We start from the raw sequence: 23,396 nt of genomic DNA on the forward strand, positions 1-23,396 counted from the left end.
ACTCCCATTCCACCAAGGCGTCTACACTTACTTGCTCAACTCCCAACCCACCATCTGGGTGAGGAAGGGCACAGTGGATGTGACAATGAGGATGAAAACACGTGGTAGGATGGTGGAGGCGGCCAGAAGAGGCAGCATTGGTCTGGCTCTTCCTGATTGAGAACATCAATCCAAGGCATGAGGCACCTCTCCTTTGCTCTTCTCTCCTTCTCTCCAGAGCCCAGCAAAGACACAATGGTGCTACCCCTATTGGCAGCAACACCCTCTGCCCTTCCAAGCCCCTCGGGACTCCCTATTACTCTACTTTACCCTATGTCTGTTCCTTTCCCTGGCACTCATTCAACTGCAAATGTGAGGTCAAGGTAAGGAAGCCCAATGCTGATAAGTTGATGAGGAGAAGGCCCTGGGCCAGGAGTAAAGTGGGCCTAGGAATGCCAACTGCCTGCCTGGCACCTCCAGTGGAATTAAGCTTTCCTTAGTTTCTCCAGAACTAGCATGAGAGTCCAGCTGCTCTTTCTTTGGCCACAGAGTCTTTGTCCAGAATGTAAATGAGGGACACAGGAAGCTGCTTTTTTTTTTGTTTTTTTTGAGACAAGGTCTCACTCTGTTACCTAAGCTGGAGTGCAGTGGCACGATCACAACTCACTGCAGCCTTGGCCACCTGGGCTCCTAAGTAACTGGGACCACAGGCATGGGCACCCACGCCCAGCTAATTTTTGTATTTTTGGTAGAGACCAGGTCTCACCATGTCGCCCAGGCTGGTCTCGAACTCTTGGGCTCAAGCAATCTGCCTGCCTTGGCTTCCCAAAGTGCTGGGATTACACGCATGAACCACCACGCCTGGCAAAGCTGATTTCTTAAGGTTTCTCTGATCATGGTCATACCAACTGAGAATGGCTCAGAGGCCATGGCATTAGATATATTTTAAAGCAAAAAATTATAAAAATCTTTTACTTTTACTTCTTTGTATGCATGCTATAGATGTTTCTACCATTATCTGTTTTTCTGGTTTTAATGAAAGCCCCAAGAAAATAAAGGCACAGTGATGGAAAAAGAAATGAACACACAAGATCCATCCAATGTTTAATTCTAAATCTTTCCTGGAAAGCCCTAGAAAAGAGACCTGCTAGCTCCAAATATAAAGCAGCCCCCTAGATGTGCCCTGCTGGGCATTCCCAGTGCTCAGGCTCACTGGCCAGCCAGCTGTCACTGAAAATGGCAGAGATGGGCTTGGGCAACAGGATTATTTGCAGGCAAAGGGAAAGCAATGTTGTGTTTGGCTTCAGTCACACATACACTAAAGAGAAGCAACGCTTAAAGCCCAATGAAGAAAAAACAAACAAAAAGAAGTAGTAAGTCAAAGGAAGCTGCTTGAGGGTACGGAAGAAAAGACCCAGTCCTGAGCCGAGCAGCGCTGGAACAGTGCGTCTCTCGGGCTCCACCTCTGTGCCTCCCAGGATATCGCCCTTCCTGCAGGAAGCAAGAGACCCATGCTGATATGACAGGAGGTTTCTGATACCATTTCTTGTGAAGACATTGCAACTATCAGCAGCATGCCAGGCGGCACTAGGGGAGCTCTGGACAGACTCGCTAAGGCTTCATTCACAGGCCCCCCTCAAAGTGCTCCCCACTGCAGGGCACTCAGAGTTATTACAGAGGTCAAAGAGAAGAGCCAGGCCAGTCCGAAGGAGCCCACCAGATCTGGCAATGCCTCCTGGTACAGCCCGTCACCGCTGGAGAAGGCAGCAAGCTCAGACCCCTCATCCAGGGGTGATTTTGGGCAGAAAGTGGCCAAGACGCCAAAGCTGCAAAGGGAAAGGAGAAAAAGATTCAAAGTTCAAATGGTCCTTAGAGATCATCTGGTGCAATCTCTTCATTCTACAGGTTTTTATAGAAAAAGCAAACGATCAAAATACCCTGAGGTTAGTTATGTGGGAAAAAAAGATTAAGTAAGCAGGGCAGGAATACTTTACCCCACTTTCAGTCACAGATTTTAGAAAAGATATATGTAACAAATCCAAAATGCACAGCCATAAAAGGTGCTTATTTAGCCAAAAATAAAAAATAAAAAACTTTCACAAAATTAGTCTGCCATTGTTTCTAAATTATTGCATATCTTACCAATGCTCAAAAATATATCACAAGAGTTACAGAGACAAGAGAGTTAAACCTGGCAATCTTTTAAAGGCAAACTGAACAAAAATTAAAGTCATCTTGTATTATTAGAACAAGTCACAGGAAATGGGTCATCTCTCTAGGACAAGAGGAAAATTGCATTTGCCATCTGCAGAAAGAACGCATACTATAATGAAGGAGCTCTGCAAAGCGCAGGTCCTAAATATCAATTCACATGGCAAGAAAATATCAAAACAAACCCACCACAAAAATGTACTCAGGCTGATTGGGTATAACAAAAGTAAAGGCCACTGCTATCGCCATCACCCTTAACTATCTGTATGGAAATACAATCAGAAAAAGATGTTAAGGCTTGCAAGTCACTGAGAAGAGGGTTTCCAAATCATTAAGTGAGGAAGATGCCTACACATGCCTACAGCACCTTCTCCCCTTCCAGCATACGCACTGCATCCGATTCTGAAACCCACTGGCCCGTGATAGATTATCCAGCACTGGCTCACTAACTCTGCTGGTAATCATGAACCAATCTCAAGTCCCTGCCCTCTGGAAAAGGAAGGAGAATTTTACATTGTGTTTAGTAACAATTTATTTTTGCTTTACAGACCAGAGTAAGTATTGCAAAACAAAGTTAATCATCGCCTAAACACACACTCACAAATTCCTTCCTTTGAATGTATTAAAGCACCCAATTTCCCCTCTCACCAGCTCACAGCCACATGATGTCTCACAGAAGCACCAACTTGGAAGTTCTCTAAATCGTAAGGAAATGTGCAAGTCAGAGAATCTGAGGAACCTCTTTAGCATCTGTTTAAGAAAGATGTGATGAGGAATTAAATGGGTGGGTGGTATTCACATGGAAGGGATGGGTAGGGGGGCTACAGAAATCACTGATAGACTGAAAAGTGACTGGGTAAATCACAGAAGCATTCCTCTTTAGAAGCAACTAGATGCCTGCAGTTACCAGTAAATATATGGTGGTAGAAGATCTCACCAATCACCCTGTTGCCCCTACAGTAAAAGAAAATGTAGAAAAGAAACAATAAAAATGAAAAAAAATTTTCAACATAAAAAAGAAACAAAAAAAATTCTATTTCTATTTTTTAGCAAGTGATGCTGATCAAAAAAAAAAAAATTCTTGGAAAGCACAATTAATTCATGATTTTAGTTTTCCAAAGGGAAAAAAAATGAGGCTATCTCCTAGAAATACATGTAACTATGTGTCTAAACATCACTGTTCGCTTCCGGTAACAGAGCCAAAAAGTCTGGCTAGATGTCTTTTTCTTTAATTTGTGGGTCAATTATGTATGTATATACACACATATTGTATATGTGTGTGTACATATACACACACACACTATAATGGCATTAGTAATATTTTCATTCCCAACTGCACCACAATCCATTACTTGAAAACAACTACTTTATTTCTAAAGCAGACATATTGTTCACAATCCATGATTAATCCTGTAATAAAGGTGCACGGATTGTCAAATTTCAAAGAACTTGTGTGTTTAACAGCTTTCCATTGGAACAGCTGGATCAACTGCTATTGGCTTTTAACTGGAAACAATATGAGAATGTTCAACTGAAACGTTGTCCCAAGAGAACAAATGAGAGGAAGGCAAGAAGGCAAAAACTGTTCCATCTTTAAAACAGAATTCCTTTCACTGTGCCCCCGGTGGCCCACAAAACAGCAAAGAGGAGTGGAAAATGGAGAACATATGGATGATGCCTATTAGAAGAAAGCAGGGAATTTAAATTCACTTCCTCCGATTACCCTCCATTCTTTTTGGAATCCAGCTTTCCACACACATCCCTAGTTACTGATAATAGAATCATCGGGAATTGAGATAAAAATATAAGAGCAAGGATCTTTGCCTTCACAGAGCTTCCAATCCACTTAGAAACACAAGGTAAGTGGTCATAAGCAGTTTCTCATGCATAAAGGCAAAAAATGATACGTTTCAAAGGCAGAGTTCAGATTCTCAAGATCATCTGCATTCCCCAGTCCTGTGATCCCCAGGAAGCTCCTACAATGGCCTTCAGATTATTCTGTCTCTTTCTGTGTATGAAGACCCAATGGAAAAGCCAAAGCCAGGAAGGATAAAAGTCAGAAGGGCATGTCAGTACGAGGACATCAGCTACAATACAAGAACTGTGCAAAGTGCTCAGTCTTTCCTGTTGGCAAATAAGACATAAGGAGCATCTCACACAGCACATTATTTGGCACATAGTAGGTGCTCATATTTGTTCATTTGACTAGCATTCTGCATGAAACTGTTCCTTCTTAAGTTATGCCTGGTTAAAAAAAAAATTAGAGGAAATATTTTTTAATAACTGACAAGTATATGTTGAAAAAATGGATTTGAGATATCTTCATAATTTGATTTTTAAATAATACTAATTTTGTTCTTTAAAATTCACCATAAAGGCTTTTAACAAAATATTCTGCACTGATTATGGCTATGTATAAAGGTTAACAACAGAGCTGTATAGTTAATCCAATTTGGGATTCTCGGCACTGCAACATGGACGTTTATTTTTGTTTGTAAAGCCCAAATTCATGACCACCTAAGATGTGTTAACTCATTTCATCAGTATGCCTAGGTCCTTTTTACTACATGTTAGATGAGAAATCAGACAGATTTTTACATATCGGTAATGTAACAAATCAAAGGTGATTGTTGAACAACTTCCTATAATTTTATTAGTAACAGCTATTCACACAAAACAGTGTTTGGGTCTGAGAGCAGCTCTTTCTTTAATGTTACTCCATTCGGCAGAACAAGAGTAAACGTTCACGGTTTACTGTAGTCAGTTATCGCCACAGATTTAATTACCAACAATCGCACATTTTACCTTCTATTGCTATTTCACACTTCACTAGGATTAAGTCTGCAGAGATCGTAACATAACTTAAAAGCATTACAAAAGTTTTCCTTTGAAAAATGTGACTGCCTCCCGCTCCAACCAGGAAATTTGACTTTTAAATTTGTTGCTTCACATACTTGTATTTTCCTCAACCCAATACAGAGGAAACAGATTCCCTCCACCTTCTCAGGGAGAAAGCAATCCTAACCTCCTTATAAAATGGCTTCTCTCTCTTCCAAGATGTACCCTTTGAGCTCCCTATTTTCCCTCTACAACATCCAATCAACATTTCTACTAATATTAACAGAACGAATAACTCCCCTTAAAGAAAAATTAATATGAATGCTGGAATCAAAACCTTCCTTAGAGAATCTTGGTAATTTCTTTTCAAGTGTAAGTGTGCCTGGATCATAAAGAAAAATCTGTTCCTTTTTTCTGCTAAGTTTAGCATAGCATGCAGCCTCACAACTGCAAAGGCTGTTTCAGGTCCTAAAAAATTCATGGGTAATAAAAATCATAACTGTTTTTAATACGCACTTCTGAAAACTGAACATAAGCCATTTCTCCTAAAGTAGAGCTGAGATGGTTTTCTTTTTTAATGAAAAAGATTCTATCAAATTTATTTATATTAAAATGGCTACTAAATTAGTCTTCTGGTTCTCCTTTCTAAACTTACTTTAAAATATGTGAATAGATAAACCTGCAATATTTTCACTGTTCAGCAGGGTTTTAATTTGTGCCAGATTTGCCATATGAAGAAATAGCATATAGGGGTAACGATGGGACATTATATGGAGATCCAGACAATGAATCTACATAGTTCAATGCAAAAATCTTACTCCAAAGGCTTTGTTATACAGTCAGAGCCACAGTTTTGATTTTTATGAGGGATGTTCCCACTTTGTTCTTCTGATATAAACTATAAGTACTTTGTTTCAACAACAACAAAAAAAGGGAACTATATCCAAATAAATCCTGACATTCAGAAACATATTCAACACTTGGAAGCTAAAAGAGTAGCAAAAAATAAAACCTGTTGGTCCTTAAAGCAGTCTCATAAACACCATATTTTGCTATTTCTAGGGAGCTGCTGTTATTGAGGTTAAACCAAGGCTTTCATTCAATGGTTCTGAGTCACCATCCTAGATGGCACTGACCTCTAGGTTAATTCAGGCAATCAACATACCCACTCCAGGGAACTCTACTGAGGAGTAGTGGGAAGCGTGCTCTTTTGCAGATGTGTAGAAATTAACTCCCCATACAGCTTAAATTGGCTACAGCATTTCCAGCCTTCCAAGCCCCTTCTTGGTCTAAAACTGTATAGCTTTCAGTACAAATGCATATCCTTCATATTAAAAATGTTCTAACTGCAATTCCTGAAATTCTGTATTTAATTATGGTGGTTTTCCTCATGTTATTGTATAAGTCAATCACAAACACCCATTTAGTCATCACCTGTGCTCTTACAGAGTATTAAAAATTCACTGAGCCCTGTACCATGGAGAAAAATGTATGGTAAAAAGATGAGAGGGTTAAACTAGCCTCTACACAATAAAAAGTAATAAAAATATAGAATGGCTTTTCTTTTCTTTAAACTTTCATACTTTAAGCATGACTGTTACCATTCTCAAATGCATCCAGTACAGAACTGTAATACACTGGTTCAATGTGTGATGCAACATCTTACATTAACACTTCCTATCCTGGAATGCATTTATAATCAATTGGATCAAAGAGTTACACACAATTTTTTTAAGATCCTGATTTTATCTGCCACAGATAAAAACATTATATATTCCTATGTTTCTATACATTTATTCATTATTGTCTGGTCTAATTTCCAGCAGGAGGGTAATAAATAAATTCATTTACTCAGCCAATATTTATTGAGAGCATTCTACGAGTTAGATACTGTGCTTGAAGCTGGGATTTAATAGCGAGCAAAACAGACACAACCCCTACTCTCATACGTTTGCAGTGTACAACAGGAAGAAAATCTATGCTCATATATAAAATTCAGTTCAGAAGACCAAGACCATTTAAGGTCTTCCATTTAAGACTGGCCTGTCGCGACCAGCCTGACTAACATGGTGAAACCCCAGCTCTACTAAATGCAAAAAAAATAGCCAGGCGTGGTGGCACATGCCTGTAATCCAAGCTACTTGGGAGGCTGAGACAGGAGAATCGCTTGTACCTGGGAGGCGGAGGTTGCAGTGAAGTGAGGTCGCCCCATTGCACTCCAGCCTGGGCAACAAGAGCAAAACTCCATTTCAAAAAAAAAAAAAAGACTGGCCTAAACTTTGCCTGTTTCAATAGTGATAATTCAATCAATAAAGGAGTTTACTAAACCTTCGTATTTGATAATTAAGATCTAAAGAGTAAAAGACTTCAAAAACATGTAAAATAAGAACAGGTTAACAGGAAAAAAATGTTTCTTCTAGGAACTGAAAAAAATTTCAGGATAACTATATGTAACATGAAGCAGGCATTCAAGGCCACTTGTATTACACAGACTTACAAATTATATTAAATGAGGTTACCTATGTACCACCAACAGAAATATTTAGTGAATATTCACGAAAATTAATCAATTAAAGAAAATATGTGCTTTATACCTACAAAATATATAAAAACATTAACCAAGTTAAAATGAAGTATGCTCTTGTATATCTACATAGAATACAAAGAGTAAGTTTTGAGTGTCAAACACTAATATAAATGAATTCAAAGAATGAATAAGTTAAAAGACAACAAGAAAATAATTCAAAATTTAATGTAATATTCTTATAGTGGTAGATTTCTGGGTTCACGTTTCTAAAGTTAAAATAAAAATATATAATATATAAGCATATGGAATAAATTTGGAAGACTGGCATAGCTGTCGAATATAAATCAAAATAGCCCAAATTTTACTGCCATACTTTCATCTAGTCAGGTACCCACTACTTGCCTTTTTAAATGTCTCCATATTATTAATATACAAAAGTAAATAATTATATGAGCAAATGCAAGGGTACCCACTTTTATCCCTGTCAAACAAATCCTCTTCCATTAAAATGCTATCAAGCCTTGAACTAAAATTTACTTTGAAAACAATTTTATATTGATTTTCATTTCAAAATAGTTATTCCTCCATAAACTAGTTAAAAATATTAGTAGATCTTTAAACTGTGAATGGATACATCTTATAATCTCCTCTAGATAGGTTTGTTTAAATGATAGAAGGAACCAGAACATTCAGTCTACTCATCAAAGCAGTAAATCAGGAATTCCTCAAATGAAATCCCTCCCTAATATCTTCCTTGTTGAAATCAACCGTCCTGGATTCAAAAACTCCTGAAATCACACTCATACACATACACGCACACACAAATCCACATTTAGCGTATATTACTATAGAAATAGTGTAAGTATTGTAGTATTCATGTTGCAAAAGCAACATACCAAGAACATGAAGCAGCAGCAATTCTTGCATGATGTTTCGCTAATAAGAGGAAAAAAAGTTCTCTCCACACTACCACCACTTTAGCAGTAAAATTGGTTTACACTTTTTCTCAGAAAATTATCTCCAAGTTCATTTTTAAAAGCACAGTGTTATTTAAATACACAGTATGGAATTAAGCATCCATGTAAGTGTATTTCCCTTAGACATTCAAACCTAGGCCCACTGAGAAAGTTCCCCTGGGGTTTAGCTCTTAGCTGCTGGGAAACTCAGAGCTGTCACTTTTCAGGCAAATAAGGTTGGCTAGAGAGACCTCAACTGCCCAGTTCACAGTTAAACAGAAACAAAGACTGTCAACAGGGCAATAAAAGAAAAAAAAAACACAATTCTTAAAACAAGTCTCTCTAAAACACATGCGTTTCCCCTTAATCATACACTTAAACACTCTATATATTTCTTTTCTTTTGTTCTTTATTTTCTTCTCAACCTTGAGAACTCAGAAAACATTCAACTGCCTGTTTTCAGCCATTAGAAGTAGCTCAAAACGAGAAATTAAAAAAAAAAAAAATCTTTACTTTCCAATTGCAGTTTGCCTCCTCCCTGGCTTCATTCCCCTAAGCCCACCTCTTTCATCCAGTGCTTTGCCTTCTGTTCTTTATAAACATGTGCACATTTATCTAATTGAGTTTCAAAATGAAGACATAAAGAAAGCATGTCATGTGAATTAACTATTAGTAACTATGTGTGTGATCAGTATATTTTGTTCCTGCTTGTAAACGATCCAGTACATAAGCAGTTCATTCCCAAAGGCAATTGGTTCCTTGAGCCAGCAAATGGAATGCTCAAGATAAGAAAGAAAATGCATGCTTCTCACAAACACCAACTGACAGTACAATATTCTTTTCTTACAGAAATGTTTGAGAAACACATTTATTATACATGCAAATATCCAGAACACAAGTGCAGACATTTTTCAGGCCTGTTACTGCAAAGCTGTTTGCTCTTCCTGCCACAATAGCTCAAGGTTCTGTCACTGTGGCTTGTATATGAACCCTGATCGCTTGATTCTGAACATCCTCAGAGACAATCATCAATAAATTTCTATTTGAGAAATGGCATTTTCTTGCTAACTTAGTGTTAAAGCAGAATTTTTTTTTCAAGACTAGAGGGAAATTTTTCCTGTATGCTTCCCGTTTTTCCTTCTAGCCCAGATTCCAAAGATATTAAAATGCTATCTGTTTTAAACAAAAGGTTTCTATTTGTTGCCAAGAGAGTAACTGAGAGACTGCACTGCTTTTCGGTAGTAACTATTGTGAATTGAGGCCTACATCTAGGTTGCCTCATTAAACAAAAGATACCGGTCGCTGTCAACAACCGCACAGCACAATGCTCCCCTACCCTCATCTTTATCTAGAAGGAATGGTGCAGACGAGAATAACGCCTGTCACCATCCACTGGCCAAGAAACTCTTCTAGGCTCCCTCCTTTCGATGGTCTGGTGGCTAGAGAAGAGCACTTGTGTGACACATTTGGGCTTGCCCTCCCGCCTGGCCCCCAATACACAGGCCCTTTCCTTGGAGGGCCAACCACTTGGCTTCCTCACCATGAGTGCTCCGGGAATCCAGTTGCGAATCTGCCCACCGTTACCCCATTCCCTCCTGACCCCATAGGGCACTGCTAATGGATGCACACCGGCCACCCCACCGCAGGCCATCCCCCAATGTGCCCCGGCTCCGCTCGCCACCCGCTGGGCCACACACACGGCTCCCCACGCCACCACCCCATGGGGTGCCGCGGCCACGACACTGGAAGTTCAACCCCTCTGCCCACCTTTCCACCCCCGCGCCTCTGGCCGGGGTGATCTGCCATTTAGCAGATGCACAGCAGATAAGGCACAGCCCTCAGGGACACGAAAAGGAACAAGCCAAGGCACCGGGCAGGGCAGCCCCGACCCCTGTGCTGCGTGTGTGTGTCGGTGTGTGTGTGTGTGTGTGTGTGTGTCTGTGTGTAACGCGCCCGCGCGCCCGCGCGGGTGAAGGCAGTGGCCGGGGGCGCGCCCGGGAGGCTAGGGGCGAACCGCGGGCGCCGAGGGGCGGGGGGCGCCGAAGGCAGCTGCCCTGCAGGGCCAAGGATGGTGGGCTAGGGGCGCAGAGGCCCGGCGGGGCCCCGGACGGTACTCACCGAGCAGCAGCAGCTTGAGCTCCCGGCGGGCGTCCCGCTTGTCCCTGCGGAGCTGCCGCTCGATCTCGTCGTTGATCCGCCGAGCTTCCTTGGCCTCCTCGCTCAGGCAGCACGCCATGATGGACTCCAGAGTCATTCTTCCAAAGTGCCTCCGCTGCAGCCCCGCCGGCACCCCCTGCTCACAGCGCGCACAGACACCCTCCCGCCCTCGCTCCCCCGAGGCAGCGGTGGCCGCCTAGCCCCCGCCGCCCGGGCGCGCGTCCGGGACGAGCTCCGGGAACCGCCGCGGGGGCGGCGGCCAGGGCCGGGGCCACCAGGTGGGCCGGGGGCGCGGTGGGAGCGGATGGTCTGGGCCGACGGGAGAAGCGAGGCGGGCGCGGGAGGCGGGCGCTGGCTCGGGGGGCGCGTGAGAGAAGGCCGCCGCGCCCGGCCTCGCTCAGACGCCCGCGCCTCCTTCCCCGGGAACAGGCGGTCCGCCTCGCCCCCCGAGCCGCCGCCGCCGCCGCCGCCGCCTGCGAGGCTCCCCTACGCCGTGCGCCTGGCGGCGAGAGCTCATCCACCGGGGTGTCCCCGCAGCGAGCGGCCGCCGACGGCTCCACGCGCCCGGCGCGCCCGCTCCTCGCCGCCGCCTGACACGGCTCCCGGGTGCCCTCGGCCCTGTCCGCGCCCACCGCCCGGCTCGCGCGCAGACCCGGTTCCCGGCCCGCCCGGCAACCGCGCGCTCCTCCGCCTCCGCCCCCGCCCCCGCCCCCGCCCCCGCCAGACGCCCACCCCCTGCCCCGATTGCCAGGCGCGGAGCGGCTGCTCAGTGCGCGCCCTCCCCCTCGCCACACACACACATTTTCTTCTTTCTCTGAACTGGAGCACAGATCCGGGAGGGAGGAGGCGGCGGCGAAAGGAGGAGGGGGAGGAGGCGGAGGGGACGGGCGCGGGAGGAGGGAGCCAGGAGGCGGTGCCGCCCGGCCCCTCCTAGAAGGCTTTCCTGGGCTCGCGGCCGCCGCGGCGCGCCTCCCAGTGCGGCTCTCGCCTCGCCCGCGCGGCTCCCGGGCTGGGCCGGCCCCCGCGGGCTCTGCGGACGCCTACTGCTCCCGCACCCTCGGCAGAGCCCGCGGGCGCAGCAGTCACGGCAGCCCCCGGCCGAAGTCGGGGCCGGACGCGGCCGCCGACGCGCAGCCCGAGCCGGCGGCCGCCGTTGCGTGCCAGGGCCGCAGCCGACCTGCGGCTGCCGTCCGGCCGGGCGTGGTGAGGCAGGAATATGGCGGCCTCTGCCTGCCTCAGCCCACCGGCCCGGGAGCGCGGCCGCGGCCCCTGCTGAAGTCGCGGGAGGCGGCCCCGCGGAGCCCCGCACGCGCTCCCTGCGGCGCCGGCGCTGGCGTCCGCCGCTCCCGGGCTGTGCCTGTCTGCTCCACGGGGTCGCTCCTCAGCCACTTCTGTGTTTCCCGTTCCTATTTCTAAAACGCCATTCGGTTAGAAACTCTCACGTCACCTCTGACACCGGTGCAGTCTTAGAAAATAAGCTCCTCTATACTCTGTGGGGCTACTGGGGAAGGGAAGGAATTGGCACCGGAGCCCTGAGGTGTAGGGGGAGATTCACAGGCGAAGCTGTTCGCAAAGTAACGTGAGATACAAATCTAAATCCTGAGCAGAGAAAGGAAGCTGCCCAAGTTTCCAAGAGCCTCCCGATAGGTTCCAACTTTTCATGCCTTTGTTTTTTTGGTGGTTGTTGGTTTTTGTTTTTTTTTAAGTTGTTTTTGTTTTTGTTTTACAAGTTCTTTTGTTTCTGACAAGACACGCGATGTTTAGCCGCCGATTAATCGAATTTACCCTTCTAGACTGAGATTGAATTATGGATGACTTACGGGAAAATGTAAAATAATGTGGAATAAAAGGAAAAGAAAGAATGCAATAGAAGAGAAACTAAGGTGGCCCCAGCAAAATGGCATTCTAGTTTTTTTGATTTGCAATATGTGAGTGAGGCAGTAAACTGTCGTATGCACATTTCATTGTGATCGTCTACTGATAAATAGCGCACGAAAATAATCTTGTTCAATCAGGCCCAGGAGGTGAAACTCATTGCTTCCTGCCTTAAAGGAAACTGAGGGCTTCAAAGAAAATTGTCTTTTATGAAGAGAACCACTTTTTCACGTTTCATGTGTGCTCCGAAGTGCCCCTGGTGCAACCTGCTGATCCAGAGTGTAAGGTACGGTCATGACTTTGCTTTTGCTACAGATCAAGAACTCATATAGGGTTCTTAGACAACAGGTGTGTAACTTCCTTCTTTCTTTCATGTGCCATTACTCCACCCTTTCACACACATACACACACTCTAAACCACGATTTAAATCAAGCAAGTCAAGATATAAAATGTATATTTTAGGTTCTCTGTTTAAAACCTAGAAAATAATTAAATTTCACCTTGCCCTGGAGAGCAGAGAGGGCAAACCTCAACCCTTTTATGTGAATGCCTACAGAGAACAGCTAGACTTGCTATGAAATTAAAATTTAAAATCAAGTGACTAAAGAAATTAAAGATTGAAATTCAGTATGCAAAAATAGAAAGTGGCTTCAGGAGAAAAAATTTTAAGTTTGCATCCTCCGAATATATGTATGTATATGAGCTTTGGAGAGACACAGAACACTGGAAAACCAAATGACAGAAAGCTTAAAGTCTCTGGTTATCTACCCAGGGATCCTCTGAGACTTTTAAAAATGTCTTTTAAAATGAGCCATCAGGCTATCAGGTAATATGTTTTGACTGAATTGTCCTATTATTTGATGAATTCATCTGTTTCAGCAGGATGTAGATACAGTCAGAGTCTGTTTTGTCACCCCTGTATCCCCCCAGCATCACGAACACTCCCTGGCAACTTAGATACTTGAACGGATGCAATGAATCAATAGGAGAATGTTTCAAGTATTGGGGAGAAATCAGGAAGTAAGAAAAACCAACACTCTACAGTGATAAAGCCATATATGGGTGTCAAGAAGGAAAGAGGAAAAGAAATTCCAAGTCTGAGCCCAGATCTATCCAAAAACCTTTTCATATTATCTGGAGAGCATTTGCCAAGCAAATATTCCTAGAGACTAAGTCAAACAAATAAAACTCATGCAGAAACAACTGATAGTTGACCATGTTCTACAAGCACATACTCTAAAACATGCAACTAAGCAGGGATTATGTTACAAAATCCCAGTTAATTCAGTCAACAAGCATTTATTCATTGCCTACTATGTGTAAATAACAGGTGAAGGTGCAGGATAAGAGAGATACTAAAATGAATAAAATACAGTCCTTACCCTCCATAGGCTTATAGTCTTATAATGAGGCTCTAAGCAGCTATAATAAAAGACTAAAATCAATTTGTATAAAATTTGGGGTGGAAGTAACAATGTAAAGGTATAAAAAGGAAGGGGAGAACTGGAAAAGATATGGCAGGAAAAGGGGCATTGAGATGCATGTTAAAGAATGAAAAGATTTTCAATAAATAGGTACCTACATCACCTTAAAGTAAATCAGTAATTCCAAGTCACCCCACACAGACAGTAAGGTGATAAACCATTTTGAGAATTCAAGGACAATTACTAATGAGCTGAAAAGCAAATTGCAATACCCAAGGAACACTGAACTTCAGAGAAAAATAGGAGGACTGTCACCTTTTCTATGGTATCCTGAGATGGATCTCCAACCCCACAATCATATCACCCTGTCCTTTGGGGACTGGAAAAGAAAAACAGTAAAAGGCATAGTTTAGTCTTAAGGAGTGGTTCTGCAGTCAAAGAATGAAAAGGCCATGCTCTTCTAAAAGGATCTCCCTCCTGGGGAAGGAAAGGCCCATAGAGGTCATTAGACACAGGCAATATACAGTACCTCTCTTATTCCCAGTCACTTAGCATGGCTGCTTCATATGCACCATACTACTGTCATTCTCTAGTGTTCTCTTTCTCTCTGCCCCCTCCCCCTCTGAATTAGGAGCTTCTTGAGAGCAGGGACCATGTTTTTCATAACTGTTTTCAAGGCACGAGAAAGAGAGCCTAGCCTAGAACAGCTACTCAGTAAATAATGAATAAACAAACGAATGCTACCACCTACATCATCAACAAACACACACTTGCAGACTGCCTGTCCCAGGCAGTGTATTATGCCAGATGCCTGAGGCATACAAAGCCCTTAAAGGCTTTATAATCTGTTTGGTCAGACAGGCCATGTGCTTCAAAGAATAAACAATACAAAATGAGAGGCACTCCTTGCTAACATACAGTATGGAAAATGGATTGCTAGCAAAGTTCAAGAGAAGCAGTTCCCTAAGCTGCCATTCAAATTAACCCAGAGTATGAGGAAGCACACGTTGGTCACCCAGAAGACCTTTTAGAAATCAGCCTGAAGAGCATTGCAGATCCTACAAGAGCTGGGAAAGAGCTGTCTGGCCAAGTAATAAAGTGGACTTGCTCATGGGGAAGAAAAAGAAGCCGACCCAGGGAGACGCTGAGCGCTGCAAATGGCGCCACCTACAGGAACATTCTTATAACAGCAGAAAAACTGAGATTCTTAATTGGAACTGTCCAGTTGAAGAGCAGGGCCAACATGTTGAAGATGAAAAACTAGGCACGAAGCACATCTTCTAAAAGAGAAAATACCCACATTACAAATCATATAGCAGATATTCTAGAATCTAAATGAAGCATAGTACCTCAGTGACATCTTTCCTTTACCAAGCTCAGAAAATGTACCCGGGTAATACTCTGATTCCAATCAAATGTATCTATCTTGTGCTTATCCAGGGTTAGCAATATTAAGGGAAGCACTGTACTTTACAGTTTGAAGGCCACCAAAGTCCCGGTAGACTGGAAGACTCTAAAAGGCTTGTCAGATGGGAGCTCATTTTAAGCTGAGTAGAATAGTGTTTCAGCCAGAGAAGCTAATGTTGGATGAATGAATAAGCAAATGAACCAATTACGTTCATTTCCTTTTGATGATTTGTCATGTAAAGCTCAATAAGGCTAAGATTTTTGTCTGTTTTGTTCACTTCTGAATCCAGCACCTGGAACAATGCCAGGAGTATAATAGATGCTTAATAAACATTTGTTAAATGAATGAAAATTAGATCTTCCAGTAAAAGAAGCCACATGTTGACCACATGACAGTCTCTCTCTTTTTTTTTTTTTTTTCTTAGCCAGATGGTGTGCACCAAAGCTTGGCTCCCTCTGTAAAATATTCTTCCACCCTGTGCTTCAAAATCTTGCCTCCAATGAGTTCACCAAGGAAAATTAGCCATCACTAGAGTATTCAGAAAGTTGGGAAGCAGTATTTTTGTTCAAAACCCAGATGGAAGCCTATATGAATTCCACCTAAATCAACTTTATAGGAGAGTTGATATTCCTACCACCAATTCATTTCAGACCACATGCAGGTTATACATTGAAGATCTTGACAAGATATATAGTCAGAATTGTTAATTGCTCAGTGTGTGATAAGTTAATGAAACACAGCACTTGGTGATGGAAAACACATAAGTAGTTAAAGTGCCTGTTCTGCCTTCTCAATTATTGAAATGGTCTTAATATGAATTTTTTCAATTTGTTATTATCCTTGTAAATTTTTCAACCTCCCATTCTGAATTTTATCAAGATGTTAAAAAAGGTAATTGCTTTTAAGATAAATATGAAATATCCTCTCCTAACCACAAATTTAGATATTAAAGTGTTCTTTATTGCTTTATTTTTTCTCTTGTCCTTTTCTATCTCTTAGGCCTACCAAAATCTATTTGAGCCACAAAATTTCCAAATACTTCTTCCAAACTTGTTAATGTTTTCCAGCTTTCCATTCTTGTACAAATTCCTAAGCGTTAGATTTGAGGTGAGTGCATTGGACAATATGGAATAGGGCCTGGAAGAAGATGAGATGAGTGAGGATTTTTTTTTTTTTTTTTTGGCTTAGGCTTTGTCTGTTATGGCACAGAACTGTTAGTGATCTTGTCTCTATTTAAAATGCTGGGCTGGGCATGGTGGCTCACTCCTGTAATGCCAGCATGTTGGGAGGCTGAGGTGGGTGGATCACGTGAGCCTAAGAGTTCAAGACCAGCCTGGGCAACATAGTGAAACCCTGTCTCTACAGAAAATTTAAAAATTAGCCAGGCGTAGTGGCACATGTCTGTAGTCCCAGCTACTCTGGAGCCTGAGGCAGTAGGATTGCTTGAGCCTAGGAGGCAGAAGTTGCAGAGAGCCGAGATCGTGCCTCCAGCCTGGGCAGGTAGAGACCCTGTCTCAAAAAAATAAATAAATAAAATGTTGATTATTTGTTCATCATGGGGTTTTTCCATTAATATAGATTTTTAAAGTATTGCATTAAAATGTTACCTATCCTGATTACTGAGATTGTTGATGCCACTTAAATTTTGCACCCAAGGCAAATGCCTTACCCAGTCCCAGCTCTGGTATAGAAGTCATGCATGAGTAGGCCTACAAACTGGAGAACTTCTCACTCTAGGGAAGGAATGAGCAGTGGGGAGTTATTTATTCTTTACAGCTTAAAAATATATATTATTGCTGCCTGTGGAACTAGAACAAAATAACTGGGTTGAAAAGCCATTGGCTGTCCAAATGAAAGCAGTAGAAGTTTCCACAGTCTCTCTAACACTCAAAAGAAAATGATGAGAAAAATACAGAAAGCATTACATTTAGGCTCACTATTTGGCTTACGTTAAGAAGCAAAGATCTTAGACTAAAGAGATGTCAGAGGCTGTGTTATTTGGGAATTTTTTTTAATCTGGCAATCATTTATTAAAAATAAAGCCTCCTGAAAAGCCAGTCTATAAAAGGGTAAAGGTGACATGGAATCCCCATGTCTTTCCTCTTTCCTCTTCTCTGAGGCCATTTTCAAAACCTCTGCACTAATCCGGTTGCCACAGAGGATCACACCTAGAGGGTCTATAAATTGATATAGGCCATGCAGCCAAGAAGTGGCAGAGGCTAGGTGTGGTGGCTCACACTGTAATCGCAGCACTTTGGGAGGCTGAGGTGAGAGGATCCCTTGAGCCCAGGAGTTTGAGATCAGCCTGGGAAACATAGACCTCATCTCTACAAAAAAAAAAAAAAATTTAAATCAGCCAGGCATGGCGGCGTGTGCCTATAGTCCCAACTCCTCGGGAGGCTGAGAGGAGAGGATTGCTTGAACTTGAGAGGTCAAGGCTGCAGGGAGCTGAGATCACACCACTGCACTCCAGCCTGGGTGACAGAGTGAGACCTTGTCTTGAAAAAAATAAAAATAAAAAGAAGTGCCAGACGTCAGACTAGGACATGGGTTATCTCACTCTGAATTTTCTTTTCCTGATGCCCCTTCCTTGGTCTCCAGCTTTCCTGACCTCAACATTTGTATTCATCTTTTTGAAAAGATCAATGTTCACTTAATCATTTACCTATTCTCAGGAAGTCCGTAACTTACTGATAATAAATTACACTGCCCTTGTAGGAGCATTTGCAATTTCAATCAAATCAAGGCCCCAGATTAAAACAATGGTTCTGACCCCTGGCTGCACATTAGCATCACCTGGGGAGCCTTTAAACCATACTGGACGCCAGATTCTTACCCCAGATATTTGGATTTAATTGGTCTGGGGTAGAGCTTGGTATGTTTTTAGTATTTTTTTATGCCTCCAGGTATTCCAATATGCAAGCAAGATTAAGAACAACTGAGTTACAGCAATAAAACTAATTACATGTGCACGCCTCAGCCAGGAAGCAGATGATGTAGCCATAATTACACACTCAGGGAAGTAAAGGCCTTCCCGTTTAGGACTAGGCCAGTACTAGGCTCTGCTCACTGGAACCAAGCTAGCTCCCCTTCCCCACCTGCTGTCCCATTAGATCTTGAGACATTTTTTATGTGCTTTCCCCCTCTGCATTATTTTCTTCCTTTTTTTTTTTCAATTTTACACAAGAAGTAAGTCTCCCTCCCACCCCCAACCCACCTCTCACTTCCCCAGAGGCAGCCAGTGTGACTAGTTTCTTTGGCAGACTTCCAGAAATTCCTGTGCATAGATAGATATAAATATATCTTTTAGTTACACAAATGGTTGCATACTATACAACCTATTCCGTAATTTACTGTTCCTACTCACAATGTATCAGAGATGGGTCCATATCATATACATTCTTTTTGACACTGCATAGTATTCTATTACAGATTCCCCACAATTTCTTAACCAGTCCATGGTTAAGAAATAATAATAATTATTAATTATTATTATATTATTATTATTAATTATAATATAATTAATATTAATATAATTAATTATAATAATAATTATAATATTATTATTAATTATTATTATTAATTATTATTATTAATTATTATATATTATATAAATATTATTATTATTATTATTATTAACACAAGGTCTTGCTGTTTTTCCTAGGCTGGAGTGCAGTGGCGCAATTGTAGCTCACTGTAGCCTCGAACCCCTGGGCTCAAGCCTCAACCTTCTGGGCCCAACCAGTGCATTATTGATAGATATTTGTTTCGAGTATTGTGGTACTTTTATAGTAAATATTTATGCATTTAGTCCTTTGTTCTTCCCATGATTTTTTTTATTTATTAAATATGCTTCCAAGATTATTTTAGTGCCTGCTTGATGTTCCATTGTTTGAATTTATAATAATCTGTTCAAACAATACTGTATTGCTAGACATTTATGTTGTTTCCAATTCTTTTTCATTATGAATGATGCTGCAATGAACAATACTTGTATATCAATCTGTGTGTGTATCTTCATGTCCCTAGAATAAATTCCACAGAGTAGAATTATTGGGCCAAAGAACATGCACTTTTTTAAGGCTTTTGGTATATAGTGCCAGTTGTTCTCCAGAAAGTTGGTAGCAATTTATACCCACCAGCAACACATAAAAAGTCTCATTCCCGCATCTTTGCTAAAACACAAATACTGATTGTAAAATTATGAATGGGTTTGTGTCAAAATGCTTGTGATTTTTTTCTAACTAATTTTGGGAGGTTTTTCCATCATTATAAACTACTCTGCGGCTTTAATAATTTCAGAGACTTTTATAAATCTATGTGTCTATCTACAAATCATTGTAACCAGGATTTTATTATAACTAAATAGTAAACCATATGTCTAAAGCTGAGTTTTTAAAAGCTGGAAGTCTAAAGCATGAGCTGCTCTTTATTTTGGGGAGTTCTAATAAAACCCATAATTCAGTGAAAAGTCTGCTTGACAGTACAATCCGAGATATTCCAGGCTTTCTTTTAACACAAATCCACGAGACCCTATAGTTTAGGAACACCTTGAGCTTGTTCTGCAGGCATTTCCAAAACTTTATTCTGCAGATGCCCCATATACCCTTTTAACTCTTTGCATCTAGGAGTGTAGCTTGCCCAAAGCAAATAAAAATTCTACTGGCTACACCTTCCCTTTCATTCATTCACAGGGAATTCAAGAAAAGTGCTCAGCTTCGTGAAAATTAAACCTCAATGGTGACATCTTGCAGAGATCAAGAAAAGGATGTTACCAATTACTTGGGGGAAAAATTGCTCCCCAGGAAGATATAGAGTCCTCTTTAATATCTATCTTGTTATGTCACAGGTTACATGCTGTGCATTTGCTACTATTGTACTTGTAGGGGAAATCTTCAAATATAGTACATTTGAATTAATTTTAAAAACTAAGAGCTGGATTAAGTAAGAGTAAAGCAATTTCCTGGGAACTCTTTCTGACCGTTCACTGTTCAAGTCTTTTAAAAGTCATCACACACCATTTCTTCTGGACGTTTTGTCCTGCCAAGTGATGAATATCTGAAAATCTGGAATCACTCAAATGCACCTAAATTATGGTTAGAATTTACCTGAAGTACATGTCTTGCAAGATTTTTTAGTAGGGCCTGCCTGAAGAATTTCGAGGCATGTGGTGGAATGTCAATGAGATGGCAGATTGCTCAGATGCCTGTTGTTAGCTCTGAAATGCCATCTAAGCCATGTCATTGTGCCAAAGGTATTTATTTCAGTGTACATCTTTCTGCAGGGATGGGTGCAAGGCTGCCAATTCCACTAACTGCAATTCCAGGACTACAGATTCTAAACTTCTTCAAGGCAGGAGTAGAAAAAGAAAGGTTATCTGAGGATTCCAGGATCATTCTCTTCTCTTCTCCATGAGAAATACCTCAATGTCGGGTTGATCTGCAGGAGGTTGGTGCCCTGACTATATAGAAGGCTGAATATTGGTAAAATGGAAATAACTTGTGTCTCCCCAATGCAGCATATTCAAATGATTTAATGTTATTTATTCTCAGGCCACATTTGTCAGCTTAGACTAAAATAGACATTTCTTTGCAAAGGAACTTCAAACTCCTTGACCTAACTATGGGATTACTAGGACCCCGTAGATTTAGTATCAAGATAATGGGAGAGAGTTCAACAGGAGTCAGGGATCATGCTAGTTTGCCCACTGAGGCCTAACAAGATAGATCCTCCTGTAGACTCTGCCCATGGCAGTTCAGTATTACACAGTGTGTAAGAATTACAATCATATGAGCTTACAGCTTGAATAACCCCATTCATTCTTTTTATTCATGCATGTATAAAGTCATTTTATTCATATATGTACTCACCCATTTTATAACAGGTCAGAACATAGGAAGAGGAAGAAGTCTGTGATTGGAAGGACTCAAGTAGTATCAAGAAAGTTGAGCATGGCCGGGCGTGGTGGCTCACGCCTGTAATCTCAGCACTTTGGGAATCCAAGGCGGGCGGATCACGAGGTCAGGAGATCGAGACTATCCTGGTTAACACGGTGAAGCCCTGTCTCTACTAAAAATACAAAAAATTAACCAGACATGGTGGCAGGCACCTGCTGTCCCAGCTACTCGGGAGGCTGAGGCAGGAGAATGGCGTGAACCTGGGAGGCAGAGCTTGCAGTGAGCTGAGATTGTGCCACGGCACTCCAGCCTGGGCAACAGAGCGAGACTCTGTCTCAAAAAAAAAAAAAAAAAAAAGGTTGGCCACAAGACAAAAAGGTTGGAACCTGGCTCTATTTCCTGGGACAAGCCAAATTCCTTAGGAGATTAAGTTCAAGGCAGGTTAGCAAAATAGAACTCACAAGTAGGGGCCAAATCTGGTGTACTACCTCAGAGTTGAGATTCATCACAATGAATCTGATGCTGATCCCCAGAAAACAGGGCTGGAGTCAGCCAGTCCTGAATTGGTCGTGGGAGCTGGAGACGGGCCATACCTGCACTGGGCACCAAATGGCCCTATGTGCTATTTGGAGGAAGCTGGCAGAAGGACCTGTGCTTGACAATTCTTTTCTTCCCTTTGCAAGCACGGTCAGCTTAGTAATTACCAGTTCTGGATTGACTTAAAACAAGTTTCCAAAGACTTTAGATTTGTTCAATATTAAACATTTATAATTTTTTTTTTTTGAGACGAAATCTCACTCTGTTGCCCAGGCTGGTGTGCAGTGGTGCGATCTCGGCTCATGGCAGCCTCCACCTCCTGGGTTCAAGGGATTCAGGACTCTCCTGCCTCAGCCTCCTGAGTAACTGAGACTACAGGCATGTGCCACCATGCCCGGCTAATTTTTGTATTTTTAACAGAGACAGGGCTTCACCATGTTGGCCAGGCTGGTCTCGAACTCCTGACCTCAAGTGATCCACCCACCTCTGACTCCCAAAGTGCTGGGATTACAGTCATAAGCCACCGTGCCTGGTCCTCACCTTTTGTTTATTCTCCAAATAAAGACTTTTCTGGACTAAAAAAATACCAAACCCAAATGGATATATTCTTCCAAAACTTTACTCGTAAGTGAGTTTTTTTAAAAAAACCATGAAGTTTCAAAAGTATTGATGTTGCTTCCAGGATATAAAATGCAACCCCAGAAAAACATTTCTGGAACTCTCCATATTTTATTCTGTATGGTAATTGTTAGTATGTAATAATTTTTAAAAATTTTCTTGTGAAAAGTGGAGCAAGACCAAAAAAAAAAAAAAGGAAAGGAACCTGTTAGAAAATCTGATGATACTCGGTTGTAAAGGAAAGGCAGACAGGGAATAAGTCTCAGCATAATAGTGGAGACCATATCCAAAGTAAATACCATATTTCTTATCATACTGCATAACAGGATTTTCTGATTAGAAATGGCACATGCTAATTACACAAAATTTGGGAAATATGGAAAGTATTAAGGAGGAAATAAAATACACTGAAGACCATCATGGTCAGTATTTTGCTATATATATATCACTTGTCTATCTTGTTCTATGCTTACAAAGTAAACATGAATTTTTAAAAATATAATTAAATACATATTTTGAATTTCTGCTCTTTTTACTCAGTAATCTAACATTTTTTTCTTATCTATCCATATTTTATAACATGATGTTATTTCATCATATGAGCATTTAATAATCTATATTTACCTTTCTCCCTTTGGTGCACCTTGACTTATTCTTCTCACTTTTTTTTTGAGATGGAGTTTCGCTCTTGTTGCCCAGGCTGGAGTGCAATAGCGTGATCTTGGCTCACTTCAACCTCTGCCTCCCAGGTTCAAGCGATTCTCCTGCCTCAGCCTCCCGAGTAGCTGGGATTACAGGCATGCATGCACCACCACGCCTGGCTAATTTTGTATTTTTAGTAGAGACAGGGTTTCATCATGTTGGTCAGGCTGGTCTCAAACTCCCAACCTCAGGTGGTCTGCCCGCCTTGGCCTCCCAAAGTGCTGGGATGTGAGCCACCGTGCCCTTCCTCTTCTCACTATTATAAG

The 23,396-nt window shown here is 42.0% G+C and overlaps 1 protein-coding gene and 1 long non-coding RNA gene across 3 annotated transcripts in view; one reads left to right on the top strand and one right to left on the bottom strand.

Annotated features, from left to right (window-relative positions):
- Positions 1-11,345, bottom strand: part of GNAQ (G protein subunit alpha q) — a 308,682-nt gene extending 297,337 nt beyond the window's left edge. The window contains exon 1 of one of the 2 annotated variants that reach the window (XM_002819888.5): positions 10,630-11,345. In XM_002819888.5, coding sequence (XP_002819934.1) covers positions 10,630-10,765 — 136 coding nt within the window. In that variant the 5' untranslated portion in view covers positions 10,766-11,345. Of the gene's footprint in view, positions 1-10,278; positions 10,532-10,629 lie in introns of those variants that run through there. The other variant, XM_054520078.2, reaches the window with a different exon arrangement.
- Positions 11,346-11,837: 492 nt separating this feature from the next.
- LOC129047882 (uncharacterized) lies at positions 11,838-22,867 on the top strand. Its single transcript, XR_008509742.2, has 3 exons — positions 11,838-12,829; positions 20,661-20,824; positions 21,261-22,867. It is a non-coding gene; the product is annotated as an uncharacterized LOC129047882 (long non-coding RNA).
- Positions 22,868-23,396: the final 529 nt, after the last annotated feature.

Source organism: Pongo abelii, chromosome 13 (assembly GCF_028885655.2).
Source record: "Pongo abelii isolate AG06213 chromosome 13, NHGRI_mPonAbe1-v2.0_pri, whole genome shotgun sequence".
NCBI lineage: Eukaryota > Metazoa > Chordata > Mammalia > Primates > Hominidae > Pongo > Pongo abelii.